Genomic DNA, 17,499 nt, shown 5'->3' with positions numbered 1-17,499 from the left:
ATATAGTTGTCAGCCACCAGACCCACCCTGAAGCCTGGTTCCAATCTTCACTTATCTCCACTAATTTGTCATTGTAACAACAAACAGGCGCCAGAATGCTTGTGTTGTTTGATAAATCTGAAAAACTGGTGAAGTTTTTCTCAAGTTACTGATTTCCTCTTGTTTGATGAAGATTGAAAACTTCTGATAATGTACTCCGGTTTCTATCCATACTTGAGAATTAAATTGAAGCCACACTTTTACAACAATATGTCAGAGTTTTGACCCGAGCTGGATGAACTGTTTCAGATTGAGGGTACTAGGCAGCAGGAAGTGAAGGACAGTGGTCAATTTGAGCCACTGTTAGATCTAGTGTTATGAAGAATTAGGTTTTAAGTGGGCAGTTAAAAAATGTGGAGAGTACATCAAATTAAATTTTTAAGTCCACACAAAGGAATCAACCCTATAAAGCATGGAGACTACATCCATGTTTATAACGGAAACATATTCATATTTCTTTGTTACTTAAATTAAAAAGGAAATCTTTTCAATAAAAGCATATTATTTGTAAAAGTTAAGTAAATTATCAGATATCTATATGTAAAATTGTTTGTGTTTGAGGAATTGAGGAATTCAAAAGCTGTTTAGTCCTGTAATACTAAATTACAAATCGTTGCAAGAAACATTTTAATTTCCCTCAAGTTGCATTTGAATATAGTATCAATATTTTGTAATTTTTTATTTGTAAAAATTCATAACTTAAAAAATTCTACTTACATCTTAAGCATTTACAAATTCATCTTGCATAAACCTTTTTGTCAATTTTAATTTTGTTTCTGATTTTTTTTAACAAAACAAACAGTGAAATATATTGCTTTTTAACTCCAAATGATGTGTACTTATCTAATAGACTTTATTTTGGTAGTAAAGATCAATAGTAAAGACCATCCTTGTAATCTTATACAAATGTCTAGAAAGTCTGAAACTTATTTAGCAAACTTCTCTGTAGCTCGTATTTCTTCTGGTTATTAAGGTTTTATTTTGAATTTTGATCAATAGAAAAATGTCGGTGAAATACAGATCTGTACAGCCAGTAAAAAGATAAAAACCACTGGACAATTTATGAATTATAACAAATTTTAGAGCAATTAATTTGATTGACATCAGCTAACAAATAGTTTTGCAAGGTCTATAACAGGCCTTTGGAATCAATCATTACTAACTTTGACAGTTATGTAATCATCTATTCTAATGCTCCATTTCAAAAAGACTTTATTATGATAACTGTATTTGTATAGAACCCATAATTCATCATTAATAAAGACTTAACCTTTGACCTTTGATGTTTTCTCTCCTCTGTCAATGTTTGATACTTTACAAAGGTGTGAAATGGAAAGGAAATATTTGAATTTCAATCATATGGGCATTAGTAAAAATTGAATTATTACCATTAATTTTCTTTATGTATTTTATCCTTCTCATAATGTTGGCAATTTATCACCTATTGTGACTGGTAATTGATAAATTATTATTTGAATAGATCAAAGAGAATAAAAGAAGGCCAGTGTGAAATTGGTTTATGATGGGACAAGCTTTTTAGCACTGTTGGTGTGCAATGTTAAACGTTAGAGGTGAAGGTTCAGTTTTGATGTTAAAAAGCCCCCAGGTATAGCATACAGGACTGGACACCAGATTAATTATTTATGGGTGGCTCTGTGACCTGAGGTCAAAGTTGAAGGTAGTGGACACAGGTGACCACAGTAAATAATTGAACAGGAGACATCTGCTACTGAAGGAAAGTGAGAAAAACACATTTACAACAGTGAGGTATAACAATGCTGTAAATAGAAAGTAAATATCATGTAATGTTGTATAATTTAACTCTTTGTTGGTCTTGTCCTTTTAAACAGCAAAGTTTCTTTGATGTTTTTTTAATAGATGTTCTAAATCATTCCCAAGAAAATTTGTACTCATCAAAATAAATTTCAGAGAAATATATTTTTTTTATTTTGAGAGTTACAATGTATACATAACTACCTGATTTCTATGAATAATACAGATATATGTTTGATCTTCATCATACAATAAGGCATTGATTTGGAATAAAAGCTACAATTACAACATTCATGAAATTTTATGAATGTAGAAAAAAGAAGTATTAATTGATTTTTTACATATTTTTCTGACTTAAAATTGCTTGCCATTCTTTATTGTTATTACTACAGTAAATAGTTCATTATACAAAAATGTTTTTTTTATAAATACGCCCCAATGTGGGGACCAAATGCCACTGGTCTTGTGATTTTGGAGCTTGATCCAATATTTTTTATATGTCATAACATTGGCTATGCTAAAGAAATTCTTAAACATCTCGAAATATCTTAATAATTTTCACAAATTCTCAAAATCTCTAGACTATGTGTAAACTAGTCTGTATAAATCAAGCTCTGTATGTCGGACAATCCCACATAAAAAATATCTGAAAGGGGAATAACTCCTACAAAAATCCTCTGTAGGCCAAGTTTCATGATTACTGGCCAAGAATTTCAAGCAGTACATTTCTTTTTCAAAATTGATGGAAGGAAATACCTTAATTTTTCACTGTTGGAGCTGTACTAGAATTGTATTTAATAGTTACCAAAATAACTCTTGTCATTTATTTTTCACAAAGAAAAGCATGACATTTTCTATGGATACATATTTTGTGTACAATGTATATCAATTAGACTTTAAAATATTAAACCACTTCTGAAGAAAGATTTAAGGAATTGAATGAAATAGCATTTAGAAGTAAATGATTGTGAGTGCTTTTTAATAAATCTAGGTTGTTCCAATACCTTCATATTCCTCCTTTTAGAAATACATGTATCATGAGAAACAAAGAAATTATATATTTCTTCATATCAACACAAAAACAGCAACTAAATAAAAAAGTAAAAACATATTTCTACAAAATGACTTTTAATTTTGCTTTCAAATACATTTGAGTTGTTCCAACATTGTAATTCAGCATGAAAATATTGTTTGTATGCAACATATCTGATAGAGTTCATGGTATTAGAGCCCATGTGTATTCAGAATCAGTTTCTGCTCATTACTGTTTCCTTCTAAAAGACTTTTTGAAGGTCTTACATTTCGGTTAATATTCAGTCACTTTCCAATAAAATTAAACTTAATAATCGAGCAGGTCTTCTAATTTTGTGTCGTCCTAACATTTTGACTAACAAAGTGGGACATGCCACTGTCACACTGAGAATAGCACACAAAGATAGACATTTCCTGAAGTGTCCTTGTACTGAAGGCTGGCTCCTCTTTGAGTTGATAAGTTCCTCAAGTAGCACCTGGCCACATCTCACCTGAGCACCCACACCTGATTACACCTGGCTGGTTACCTGAAATAAATCAGCATATCCTAACTACATGTAACTAGGCCATTCTATTCTAGTGTTTGCTTTAAATGCTAATACTTTTTTAACATCAATCAAAGAGATGACTTTATCAACACCAACCTTTATCAGCAGGCTACATTATGTACATGTAAATCTATTCCCATATATTGAATGCTCACATTTACCTTTAGAAGAGACCAAGACTTTCATGTATTTTACCTTATCATTTTCTTAATTAAATGAAAAAGGAAAAATCAGAAGTATAATTGTATTGTTAAATTATCATTTTGTTTATGAGAAAAAAAGAGTATCCGAGAGTGTTCAGAAACTTTATTTCAATGTTGAAATGCAGCAGAAATCTTAATTATTTGACTTTTCTAAAACTCACTTTCCATAATAGTCCGTGGTATCGGCATCAGGCACCATGTCTGTCGGTACAAAAAGAAATATTCAGATAAACATTTCATCATCAGTATCAAGTCTACATAATTACCAAATGGAACTAATTTTTAAAGAAATTTCATGTTTGTGATGATATGATTGGATACATTATGTATTCATAGGAGTGGGACTTCAAAGACCACACAGTAACATTGTTAAGTCAGTATAGCTAGTAGGTTACCATGTGATCTAACGATGATCTTAAAAGACATAAAACCTTGAAAAGTTATAGAGGTTTGATCAAGGTAATGATATTTAAATGTTACCTGTAGTACAAGCGACTTTGAGAAATAGAAAATGAATTGCCAGAAAAATCTCCTAGAGAAGTCATATCACTTAATGTATGTTTATGTTACTATAGTGACCTTGGGGATTTAAAGTGTTTTTGTGAGAGAAGATGTAACCTAGAGTACACACCTGGGTTCCTTAACCTGTTGATGTACTGCTCTCTGTACACATCCTTCAGAGGTCCTGCCTCAGCCTCTTTATTGGCTTTTATTTCGGCTTTAGCTTTGGCAATGGCAGCAGAAACAGGCAGGCCAATCCATTCCGCCTCCTCCAGCTAAAACAGACAAAACATTTTATAACCTCACTCAGGTATATCATTCTCAATATAGCTAAATCTTAATTAACTCAGGTATATCATTCTCAATATAACTAAATCTTCATTCACTCAGGTATATCATTCTCAATACAACGTATAACTAAATCTTCATTCACTCAGGTATATCATTCTCAATACAACGTATAACTAAATCTTAATCACTCAGGTATATCGTTCTTAATATAACTAAATCTTAATCACTCAGGTATATCATTCTCAATACAATGTCTAACTAAATCTTAATTCACTCAGGTATATCATTCTCAATATAACTTTATAGAATCTTAAACTCTTCACAGATACAAAGCTGTTCACTTGCTGTAACATGCATTTCCATGTCTCCTTCATTGCTTCTAAATGACCAATGAATATATCAGTAAAATAAAGATAAACTACTGCTATTTCTCTGTTTGGTAACACTTCAAAAATCTTCTTGGTTTGGTAACACTACAAAAATATTCTTGGTTTGGTAACACTACAAAAATCTTCTTGGTTTGGTTACACTACAAAAATCTTCTTGGTTTGGTAACACTACAAAAATATTCTTGGTTTGGTAACATTACAAAAATACACTAAGTCGAAAATTTACAAACACTTCCAGAAATATCTGATTTCCTTTTCAAAATCCTGATCGTTGATAAGTTTTGTGGGTTTTTTTTCCAAACTAATGTTCGATTATTTTCTATCATCTGCCAACCAATATAATCTAAATCAAATAAGATGTTCTGTACATTGACTAAAATCTTGGGACAAAAGGAATATTTTCAGTATTAACAGTTTAAAATATAATTTCACTTTCTGTATGGGTTTATCTGTAATTTACCATTACTCTGTTATAATGATGTTATCATTATATTTCGGTCAGCTGCCCTCTAAGTTGTCCCCTAAAATCCTAGTTTCACAGATCTATAAAGCCACTTGTTTTCAATTTGTCCAGAAATTGATGAAGTATCTGTTTCTGTCAATCATCTCTGTAGGGTTATATGTGTTACAGAAATTATAAAGCTGGTCAGCTACTGATCTACAACTGTAAAACAAGGTCCTTCGTGACATAAAAGACAGGACTAATTATAATGTACAGAACTGATACATTTACTAGGAAGACTTACAATAGTTCAGCTTTCTCAATATCATACACCAAACAAAAAAGTCTATTTTTAAAAGATTTTAACAAAATTATAACAAATTGTTTTTAGATATTTTCAATTCCTGTACAACTCTCACTGCTTTTAATTCAGATGAATAATTTATTGTTAAAAAATATTATGCACTTGAATAAAATCAGTATATGAATCTGATGCAGTAAAGCTAACAGTGCTTTTGATACTGGGGCCTCTGTTTCTCCAATATAGTTCCTAAGTGATCACACAGGCCTAGGATCAGTATAGGGATCTGTCAAGCCCCTTTGATCCAACATTTATGTACTTATAGCAAAATGTGTAAAGTGAAAGTAGGGTCTCACAGCATATGGTGAAATAATTGGTTCTTTTTTCTCCACTTAGATATCAAAGTGGCTTCATGAACTGTACAGGGGGTAACCATTACTGCATGAAAACCCTGTGGATTTATCACCTAGACTGTTCCATCTGCCTCCTCCCGGAGATCACGCTGACCCTGACTTATACAGCCCTGTACCCTCATGTAATCATCATACCCTCTAAGTCTACAACAAAGTGTCCTGTGTCACCCTGTTATGTATATATCATTGGGAGTGAAGTCTCGCTCTAATAACACCTGAATGGTTCAAATTGATGTAACTTCACAAAATGTCGTCAAATTTGTGTCTAAGTGTCATGACTTGGCCCCAGTTTCATAAACACTCCCTTAAATCATCTCTTGTTATAACTTACAGGGGTTATGATATAAGTAGACTTAAATATAAGTTGGTCTTTGTTAACATTAATTATTATTATTCAAAGAAAAAATAATATATTGATTTATATTTTCTACTAAACTTTGATTTTATCAAAACTGTGAAAAAAGTATTCCCAAATTTCACACAACTCATAATAGTATGATGTTAAATTCATTTTTCCTTTATAAATTAATGTTTAAAGTGTAGAGTAAAATCATCACATTTTATTCTATTTTGAAAAATGGCAAAACAAAATGGCCTGAGCCACCTGTCATAGGTCAGGAGAACGCTATAGCTGTACAGCCATTACATGTAACAATTCCTTTCCAGAATCATTTCTGAATTTTGACTCCATACCTTTCTTCTTTTTTTTTAGGTGTCAATAAACATGTTATTGTAATTAGATTGTTCTGACCTTTACACCTGATTGTGTGACCTTGTGACCCATGCCCTAAGTGACCTATGTAAATATTTAGCATGTTTACTGACTGACTTGCAGCACATGGAAATACAATCAGATGTATACATCAATTTACACCTCTCAACTTTGTTGTTTCTTTCTCCTAAATGTCCTATTAATGTTTTTTTCTTGTTTTTACAAAGTTTGAAATATTTATATATTTCCTCTACAGTGTCATGGTAACACAATTCTTGTCATGGTAACATGACATTCAGCAATAAATTTTGATTGTCAAGAATTGTTGGAGTCGCAGTAATGTCCATTAAAAAAGGTAATAATTCATTTGTGCAAGTTATATTCTATTTGTGCAAGTTATATTCTGTCAATTTAACTTTGGAACAAACAAGATTCATTTTCTATAGGTCAATTCTTTCTTTTTCTGGTTTTAACTTTTGTTTCTGGACTTTCTTCCAATGAAAATATTGGTACACACAAGAAATCTCGTTATTGTAGTCAGAGATCCATGGCGACTGGTGGAGAAATTGTCTGAAATCTAGGTAACATTTACAAGTTATACAAAAGTACATTGTGGTTTGTTTGAATGTAAACTTCCTTCAAAAATCGGCATTGATTTGTTCTTTAAAACAAGATAGCTGAGATAATGATACCACTGGTTATATAGAGATTCAATCTCAAACCTCAAGGAAGGTTGTGGTGTGTATCGGGAGCAAGTGTAAGTGCCAGGAAGGAACTGATACCTGTATTTTTTATGATATGTTATCCTTAAGACATTCCTTAAAAGAAGTATGATATACTTTAACACATTCAGTAAATAATGACAATTTCATTTTGGGCATTAATTAATTCTTAAGGTATAAAGAAGTGATCACATTTTTTGAGTATTTAAAACCAAATGAAAAATACATATATAGTGCGTTGTTATCTTACAATCTTTTTTTTTCTTCTTTATCTTATTTTCCAATTCATTTTTTTCTCTCTCTCTATCTATCTCTCTCTCTCTCTCTGTCTTATTTTGAGCAAAGTGCATGATTTGGCCCTGACCTGAAAGCTAGCTAAAGGTGAGAATGTGCATCCTGAGTGATGGTGACAGGATGGAGAGGGCCAGAGTTTCTACCCCACCATCACGACCATTGTCATGGTAATTGATCAGGTCACAAACCCTCACGCTCCATCTATTGCATAATGATTTGAATTCCAGCACATAAAATTGAACAACTTGGCTTATCTCCTGTCCTTAATTAGCATAACTCAGTGTGACTTCTTTGTGCAAATTTCCATAACAACTGGTCTGTTCTGGCCCTGTCTGCTGAGAATGGTGGAATTTAGGGGACAGGTCTCCAGCTGGACTCCATTTTACCATGACAACAGGTACTTTCTTAATCTCTTTTCCCCAGAGAGTGGCACACTTAGGCTCGAGCCAGGTGAGTCACTGCTCTCTTTGCACGTAATGCATTGTCTTTTTGTAAACAAAAAGTTGTATTATGTAAAATTCATAATATAAGTCAACAAATTATGGCAGCGTGGGGTATTAAATGTCCTTAATTATTTATTCGTACACCACAGGGTTGTTTGCAGCAACGAACATGCCACACAGCTACCAGATGTTGTTTTAAAAAAATAAAAACGCCAACAAAAGCAGTTAACATGCATACATTGTCAGCTTTCCACCATTCCTTTACACAACATGGTAAAATAATTCAAAACATTCCATAGACCTGTCATCTTGACAAGCCCTACAAATGCATCAAAATTTCAAACATTCACAGATAAATGTCATTAAAAGTTGAAGTTTTATGTGACATTTTGGATTGCAAATAAAACATGCAAGTTATTTTTTTTTAAAATATACTGTTTGATAAAAAATTCTTTTCATAAAAAAAACTTTGACTGAGTTGTAAATCTAACAAGAATTATACATACATAGAAGACAAATCTTGATTCCTATTTTAACAAGCAAAGATGTCAAACAGAGATTACAAATTTGTGTTATTTAAAACTCTGGGCAGATGAGACAATTGGATGTGGAGTTTTGCATCACAAACAAGGCCAGGTGTAGAAGAAGACAGTTTGATTTTCTTCTGAATTTACAGTGAAAAGTTTATAGGCTTACCAGTAAGTTTAATTTGTTTATTTCTAATTAAATTTTTATCTACTACGGCAAAATTGTGAGCGGCCAGTAAAAGACGCAGTATGAGAAATAGTCTTTATAATGAATCAATTCCATATTTATTTTTCGTATTAACTTCTTCACAGTTCTGCTTAACGCTCGCCATTTTTGGAGTATAACAATGGGTCCACCTGTTGTCAGTATGATGTAACTGGGTGTCTATAGCTTCATTTGTTTGCTTGCTAGGTTTATCGCCCTGTGAACCGCCAGGGTAATTTTGAAGTGGAGTCTCCTTTTACATGTAGTAGTTTGTGACTACCTCACTGAACAACATAGGGTAGGCCCGCCACATGTCATCCAGTCTATTTAGGGTAAAGTGACTTGCCAAAGGACACAACCACGTCAGCACAGACTGCCATGGCCATTTCTCAGTTTCCCAAGAAACACAAACCGACACGGGTAGGGAGCATCGAACCAAGTACCTTACCTCATTCAGAGAGGTAGCAGGTATAGTGTGAGCATTAGTTCCACGCTATCATAAGGAGACAAAAAAAATCATATCACAGCCGGTCATAACACACACACACCACCAGGGGAGGCTGTCCTGAAACGACCATGGCTGCTGATAGACAAACAAAAACAAAACAAAGAAAAAACACCTTTTCAACCATGTTTAGTGCCAGGTTTGAAACATATTTCAAGGAATAACTGAAAGTTGTTCAAATCCAGACATTGTTTCAAAGATCATTGAAATAAATTTCAGTTACTTGTATAAACTGAAATGTTTAAACATATCTGAACCTTGATGAACTTTTATGAAAGGTAACCCAGGGTGCCGGACACTGGTGTTCGCTTTCCTTCTACAAAAGATATTATCCCAGGCCAGTCCTTGATCAATATTAATATCCATGTAAAACTTTTATGTGCCAGATTTTAATGGACATAACATTATTTCTTTGTAAAACATTTTAATGATTGTGTGAAATAAGGAAAACATATTGATAAATGTCCTATCAGTTACCAGCCAGCTGTCCACACTACCATACACCCTTTTAGCATCAGAAAAAAAAATGTTGCCATTTTATTTGACTTTTTCATCAATAATATCAATGAGGGAATATGAGTTGGGTGTTTATATCATTGAAACATTTTTCACGGTCGTTAATTGTACATGAAATATTAAGAGCTCATGTGGTCTGTATGTGACAGTTTATAGATATAAGCTATTAAAAGGTCTCATATGGACTTGATAGCATTCATATTTGATAAAGTATCCTGTTGATATGATTTTATCTCATATTCTTTCACGGCAAATGAAAAATTGATCAATCAAACAAATGAAAAAAATAGCATTTTAAGTTGAAATTTAACTGCATGAAATAGATTGTTTTGTTAACATTATATAGTCTTGTAAGAATTAAAAATCTTTTGGTCTTTATATTTCAAATATGAAATAAAATACATGTAGTAAATGATTTTCCGTATACCCTTAAGTATATTGGTACATAAATGAAAAATTGACTTTTTTTTATATCATATATCATTAATTGTTTGATTTAATCTTTGTTGTTAATTCAGATTTTTTTTTTAACAGATATATTCAACAATTGTATTGTAACACCACGCTTCAGTGGTTAGTTAAAACTGAATACATGGACTTTCTAAAATATACATCAGTGTGAATCTATGGTAGGTTTAACATACTGTTGACAATTCCATGGTTCTTGTTCTTTCATGGGTGTCTGACACTCCAAATGAACATGTCTTCTGACACTACTTAGACTCAGTCAAGGTGTAAAATCTCAGATTCTTCCCACTGGAAAGTTTTTTCTCCATTTATTTGACATAGTAAGAGAACTTGTTTTGGTGACAGGGAACATGTGTCAGGGCAGGTGAGGTGAAACGTTCACACCTGACCTAATCAACCCAGGTGTGACATCACCCCTGATTACATCACTGAGCCAGGTAACCCTCACCTGGCACACGGCTAACACTATTATATTTAAAATATCATATTTTTATGGGAAAAAAATAATTTTTATAAAGGAAATTGATGTTATCAAAAAGTAATGTATAATGTATTTGACATTAGCATAATAAAACCAGGCTTTTTATATTAGAGATGTATGAGGGTTTTTAAGAACCAAAACAATGATGTTTTTTTACAGACAAAAAATTATCCTTGGTGTTATCCATTAATTTTACAAGAATGTATCATATTTATTTCTGAAATGTTGGATCTTTATCCTAGCTTCCAGCTGAAAGCAAGAATTCTTTATGTAGAGAATGATGCCCAAATGAATCATAAATATTTTACCCAACTCTGTTCCCGTAATAAAACATGTCATGTTTGCAAATACAAGTTTAAATTATTTTAATAATAAAAAGAAAAAAAATGATGTTTGTTTTTCATGATATTTACATAATTATATTGAAAGTTTTTGTGAACTATTTCATATAATGAATGAATTACACTTTCTGTTATTCAAAAAGGATAATTCCAACATTTGAATTAAAAAAAAAAAACTATGATATTGGATTTACCAGTAAATTTGCCCAATTTAATGTCCTGTGACTGTCTATAAGAGGTCACAGGTCACACAACATGACACAAAAGTGCCCTAAATACCATAATTTAACAAGTACTCCAGACTCAAAAATGATTCATTTTTAAATCTTTTCTTTTCATGAACTGAAATCATGCTGTCATTAACCTCAATGGGGTCATTAAATATTAAATAATGATGAAATTAGGAGAGTTTAACCTTCTTTACAACCTTTAATTGTTAATCAAATACTAAATACCTACAGATATGAAGATTTTCAGAGTCAAAGGTTCTTTTTAACGACTGTTGATGTGAAGTTAATTCCTAAATGGACCCTAGTTAGTGATAATACAATATTAATTAAGTGATTCATGCTCATACCCCAAATGTTGCCCAAAAATCACTCAATCTGTGACAGATGATTGTCACAGTTGCACGAATCCTAGTGAAAATCAAGAATATCTCCATTTTGATTATAAATTATTGAACAGGACTTCTACATATAATATGTTTGACAACTGTATCCTATGAATTTTTCCCAATAGAATTAGGAGAACTACCCTTTTCTCTGAATCGTTTGACTTGAGTGGTAGAACCCTCCAGGCAGTAGAACATGATCAATGTCATGTATCATACAATGTATACACAAGTCAATATTTACCTAAAATTCTAGTTAAACTACAATAAAAATGTCAAGTGTTTTGAAATTTAAAAAGTTTATTTACATATCTTATAAAATTACATACACTACAGGATGACATTTCAATATTTACTTAACTTCTGACATTTGATATATATATGTCACATTTTCCCCATCTTAACCGATTTAACCTGACCACAGGTAGGCCTATTAGCCAACTTGTATTTTTGCAGGAACATCAATTCTGAAATAGTACCAGGTATGTTAAAAGTGGTTCACTAATAGGTCCTCTCAAAAAAGTAAAACTGAGCTTTTACGCTAGGGGAAGGGGCTTATTTGAGGATACATACTGTCCTATTTACATGTCTAAATGATTTACAACAAATAAGAAGTCACAAATGATCCTTCAGATGTCAATTTAGAATGAAATCAAACACAGGACCTCACAGTCATGCTACAACTGTTACCCTACAACCAACAAATACAGGCCCTCACTGCTACCCTACAACCAACAAATACAGGCCCTCACTGTTACCCTACAACCAACAAATATAGGCCCTCACTGCTACCCTACAACCAACAAATATAGGCCCTCACTGCTACCCTACAACCAACAAATACAGGCCCTCACTGTTACCCTACAACCAACAAATAAAGGCCCTCACTGCTACCCTACAACCAACAAATATAGGCCCTCACTGCTACCCTACAACCAACAAATATAGGCCCTCACTGCTACCCTACAACCAACATATATAGGCCCTCACTGCTACCCTACAACCAACAAATATAGGCCCTCACTGTTACCCTACAACCAACAAATATAGGCCCTCACTGTTACCCTACAACCAACAAATACAGACCCTCACTGCTACCCTACAACCAACAAATACAGACCCTCACTGCTACCCTACAACCAACAAATAAAGGCCCTCACTGCTACCCTACAACCAACAAATATAGGCCCTCACTGCTACCCTACAACCAACAAATATAGGCCCTCACTGCTACCCTACAACCAACAAATATAGGCCCTCACTGTTACCCTACAACCAACAAATACAGACCCTCACTGCTACCCTACAACCAACAAATATAGGCCCTCACTGTTACCCTACAACCAACAAATATAGGCCCTCACTGTTACCCTACAACCAACAAATATAGGCCCTCACTGTTACCCTACAACCAACAAATACAGACCCTCACTGCTACCCTACAACCAACAAATATAGGCCCTCACTGTTACCCTACAACCAACAAATAAAGGCCCTCACTGTTACCCTACAACCAACAAATACAGACCCTCACTGCTACCCTACAACCAACAAATACAGGCCCTCACTGCTACCCTACAACCAACAAATATAGGCCCTCACTGTTACCCTACAACCAACAAATACAGACCCTCACTGCTACCCTACAACCAACAAATATAGGCCCTCACTGCTACCCTACAACCAACAAATAAAGGCCCTCACTGTTACCCTACAACCAACAAATATAGGCCCTCACTGCTACCTTACAACCAACAAATATAGACCCTCACTGCTACCCTACAACCAACAAATACAGGCCCTCACTGTTACCCTACAACCAACAAATATAGGCCCTCACTGCTACCCTACAACCAACAAATATAGGCCCTCACTGCTACCCTACAACCAACAAATATAGGCCCTCACTGTTACCCTACAACCAAAAAATATAGGCCCTCACTGTTACCCTACAACCAACAAAGATAGGCCCTCACTAATATGTCTATAAACATGTTTGATCAGTTTTTGTCACCTGTACACTTACCTAAAGATGCAACCAAAAACATCCAACACTAAATCACATTTATAATTAGGACTACAACTGCCAAATTTCATACATTGAAGTATATGGTTCCACAATATACAGAGTTTTGGCCCTTTGATCATTTCTTAATTATAGATAATTAATTCTTTCGACAGCTTGTGATGTTCTGCCTTGTTGAATTGAGATTTGTCAAGAGCTATTGGCGGGTATATAAACAGCTCTATATATATATATATATATATTTTTATATATATATAGCATAGCAGAGAGGACCTGTATTTTTTTATTATTTTTTTTTTTTTAAGTGTAGTAGTGAGAGCCTGTATTTGTTGTGGCTTGAAGCTGTCTAAGGGATCAATAGTATCAGATATGCCTTTGAACCTATAAACACATTGAACAAAAGACTTAAATAACTTAAATAAATTGTACAATTAAAGTAGTCAGAATATCCCTTCCTTCCAGTATTATTAGTGGGGACTTACTGACCATTACACATCTTAATCTAGTCCACACATGGTGTTTTTACTTTAGTTTCCAAGCCCTAATATCTTGAAAATACCATTTTATTTTATAAGTGAAAAACATACACATGTATCATACATCCAAATAAAATATGTACCTACAACTTTAGTCTTATTATAAATTTTAGATTTACTACCTACTATTATGCAATTGTTTTGATTTTTTTTTCAAACTGAAGAATCTGCAGAAAACATATGCCTAGATTTCATATCAGTCAACAGAATTTATGTTGCAAATATTGACTCAAATTCAAATTTTGCCATTATAAAAATGCCATATTCTTTTTTTAACCTTAAAACATGCTGTATATTCATGTATAAAAGATCTGTATCAGTGTTCACAGACAATAGCAATGACATTGTCAATATTGGCTTAAAATTCCAGTTTTGACATAATAAATATGCCATGTTTTTTAAAACTTTAAAACATGTTGTAGGCACATGTCTGAAAGATCAGTATCAGTTTGTTAGACAATAGGAATGATCCTATCAATATTTACTTGGATACAAGTTTTGGCATTATAAAAATGCCATGTTTTTCTAAACTTAAAAACATGTTGTATACATATGTCTAGGAGATATATATGTCAGTGAGACAGACCTACCTGTACTAACAGGCCTCTCACAATGACAAACAGGTGTCATCTCATAGCCAGAAGGAATGGTGAAATTAACTCTCCACTCCAAATTCAGTTTTATTACAAAACAATGAAGTGAGGGTTGTAAAATTGTGTTTGAGCCAAAGACATTGGGGCTTATCCCTTACATCTCAGCACATAAAACTGCTGACTTGACCAGTGTCCAGTAGGGATAACATCTTTAACCATGGTCAAAAATAGTTTCATGTTGACATTTTAATGTTCAGAGAAAGTTGTCCATGGCCTTATCCAGCTGATCCAACATAAACTTAACCATGCCTACTACTGGAGGATCATAATGATTTCATTGTCAGGGTGTCATTAAAAACTGCTATCTTAACATAGAATCTGGCACATAAAAACTGCAACATTGATACATAAATTTCACTCCATTCAAAATTCAATTCTACATTTTATATGTTTAGTATAAATAACATTAAATCTTCAAAAATTTGTTCACATTTTTAAGATAACAAAAAATAACTACAACATAAAATGCTGCAAAAATTAAATAAAAAAATAGTGTGTACCCGGTATGTTTTTTTCTTATTCTCTTTTTTAATGTTGGTGTATAATCTCAGTCTGCAGGTAAGAACACACCTGTCTGACCACTGATTGGATTTCCTGGCCTTTCCTTTGATGTTTACCTGTACATACCTGGAGAATATTTATATATTGTGTCCGGCACACTTCTAACACTCTGACAGTTGAATAGAACCTACCTAATTAAGACTATTTGGAACTTTGATTGGATTAAGGTTAATTATGAAACAGAGGCACTTCCTTTAGATTTACTAATTTGGTAGAACAGTAGAAAGATAATCTGATGATAATGCATCTGCTATATACATTGTACAATACATTAAGATTTTAATATCCAGATTTTATAATTGCAATTTGCAATTTAAACAAAATGACATTTGAAACTTAACATTATTCAAGTAATTTTAATCAAATATAGTTTTGATTTATGTGTTTATTTTTTCAGATTAATACCAGTATTTGAAGTAACAAATTACACAAAATTGTTACAGATTTAATGCCCTAAATTACCTATTTAATTTTCTTAACATAAAAGGTCTACAGTAGACAGTATATGATTTGTATTGTGTGTAGGTGCTGCACTTAACTGTAAATCTTTAGAAATAGATTTACATATAGTGATGGCTATGGTTAGTTCCTGAGGATTTTAGAAATGAAGGGAGACAACTCTTACACTAATCACTGGTGTACATTACATATACCCTTAAATGGGCAGTGATTCCACCTAATCAGGATGTTCTCATCAGAGTATTTAATTAAGAGAAAGACAAACATCCTGGGTGTAAGAATCAATAATCTTTTCCTGTATAGGCTATAAGCATATATCATTAATTTTGTACTGATCCATGGTCAGTCTGCAGGTAAGAACACACCTGTCTGACCACTAATTGGATTTCCTGGCCTTTCCTTTGAAGTTTACCTGTACATACCTGGAGAATATCTATATATATTAAGTCTGGCACACTTATAACACTCTGACTTTGTCTGTATGAATGATTATAACTGTTGAAAGTGACCTACTTAATTAAGACTGTTTGGACTTTTGATTGGATTATAAGATTAGTAGTGACCCTCTTGCTAGGAAGGTAAGGAAGATGGTCAGACGCTACTCTCCCTCCTAATATACAGTCTAATTAGTTCTAACAACAGAACTAATTCTTATAAATGAAACCAGAATTTAAAAAACATCTTAATGAAAATTCAAAATTCAGTTTTTAAACTGAATAATTCATATTTAGGAATAAGAAAATGAATGTTCTAATATACAGTCTAATTAGCTTAACAACAGAAACTATATATCATAAACAAAATCAGAACTTAAAAAACATCTTAATGAAAATTTAAAATTCAGTTTTTAAACTGAATAATTCATGTTTGGGAATAAGAAAATAAAGTCTGGATGAGCAATGAAAATGATAATTTGATGTAACTAGATCGGTATATTCCTGTGTTTCTCAGATGTAATTTTCACACAATTTAAATTGATCCTGACTTAAATGCCAGGATTATATATTTTTTTGGATGTTATCTTTAATAGTCCTTAACAATGTATAAATCTAGATGAAAGTCAGCTTTAATCAACGAATGAGGAACTTTGAAATTAATACAATCAAGGCATTATCCAACTGAGTCAACTTGTGGAGTCAGGCAACAACAGATAGTGACAATTATTTCCCATATATAGTCATAACCCTCTAATTTGAGAGATTGATTTAAACTGTCCTCGGGAAACACAGCATATGCTAATTGACGAATTTGGTCACAGTTAATTAACTGCTTGGAATATCATTTCAGATGGACACTCATGGTCCGACCTCTAGGCAGGCAGGTGTGATGGTCAAATGCAAGCCAGAATTCTTACATAATGACCAATCCATGACGAAAATTTTCATTTTTTTTCTTATTAAGATATTTTTATACATGATTTTATTTAATTAATGAACATATCTTTTATCCTTACACTGGGATAAGGTTTGCTTGTTACTTTTAATTCTATTTTAAATTGATATATG

At 32.8% G+C, this 17,499-nt stretch overlaps 1 protein-coding gene across 1 annotated transcript in view; it reads right to left on the bottom strand.

Moving 5' to 3' along the window:
- Positions 1-2,923: 2,923 nt before the first annotated feature.
- Positions 2,924-17,499, bottom strand: part of LOC117329302 (39S ribosomal protein L28, mitochondrial-like) — a 55,750-nt gene continuing 41,174 nt past the window's right edge. The window contains exons 6-8 of the mRNA XM_033887192.1: positions 4,227-4,371; positions 3,757-3,796; positions 2,924-3,371 (exon numbers count right to left, since the gene is read on the bottom strand). Of these exons, the coding sequence (XP_033743083.1) occupies positions 3,368-3,371; positions 3,757-3,796; positions 4,227-4,371 (189 nt within the window). The 3' untranslated portion in view covers positions 2,924-3,367. The remainder of the gene's footprint in view (positions 3,372-3,756; positions 3,797-4,226; positions 4,372-17,499) is intronic.

Source organism: Pecten maximus, chromosome 6, assembly GCF_902652985.1.
Source record: "Pecten maximus chromosome 6, xPecMax1.1, whole genome shotgun sequence".
Lineage (NCBI taxonomy): Eukaryota > Metazoa > Mollusca > Bivalvia > Pectinida > Pectinidae > Pecten > Pecten maximus.
Note: the sequence above shows the minus strand (reverse complement) of the source record. Positions and strands in the feature narration are given on the sequence as shown.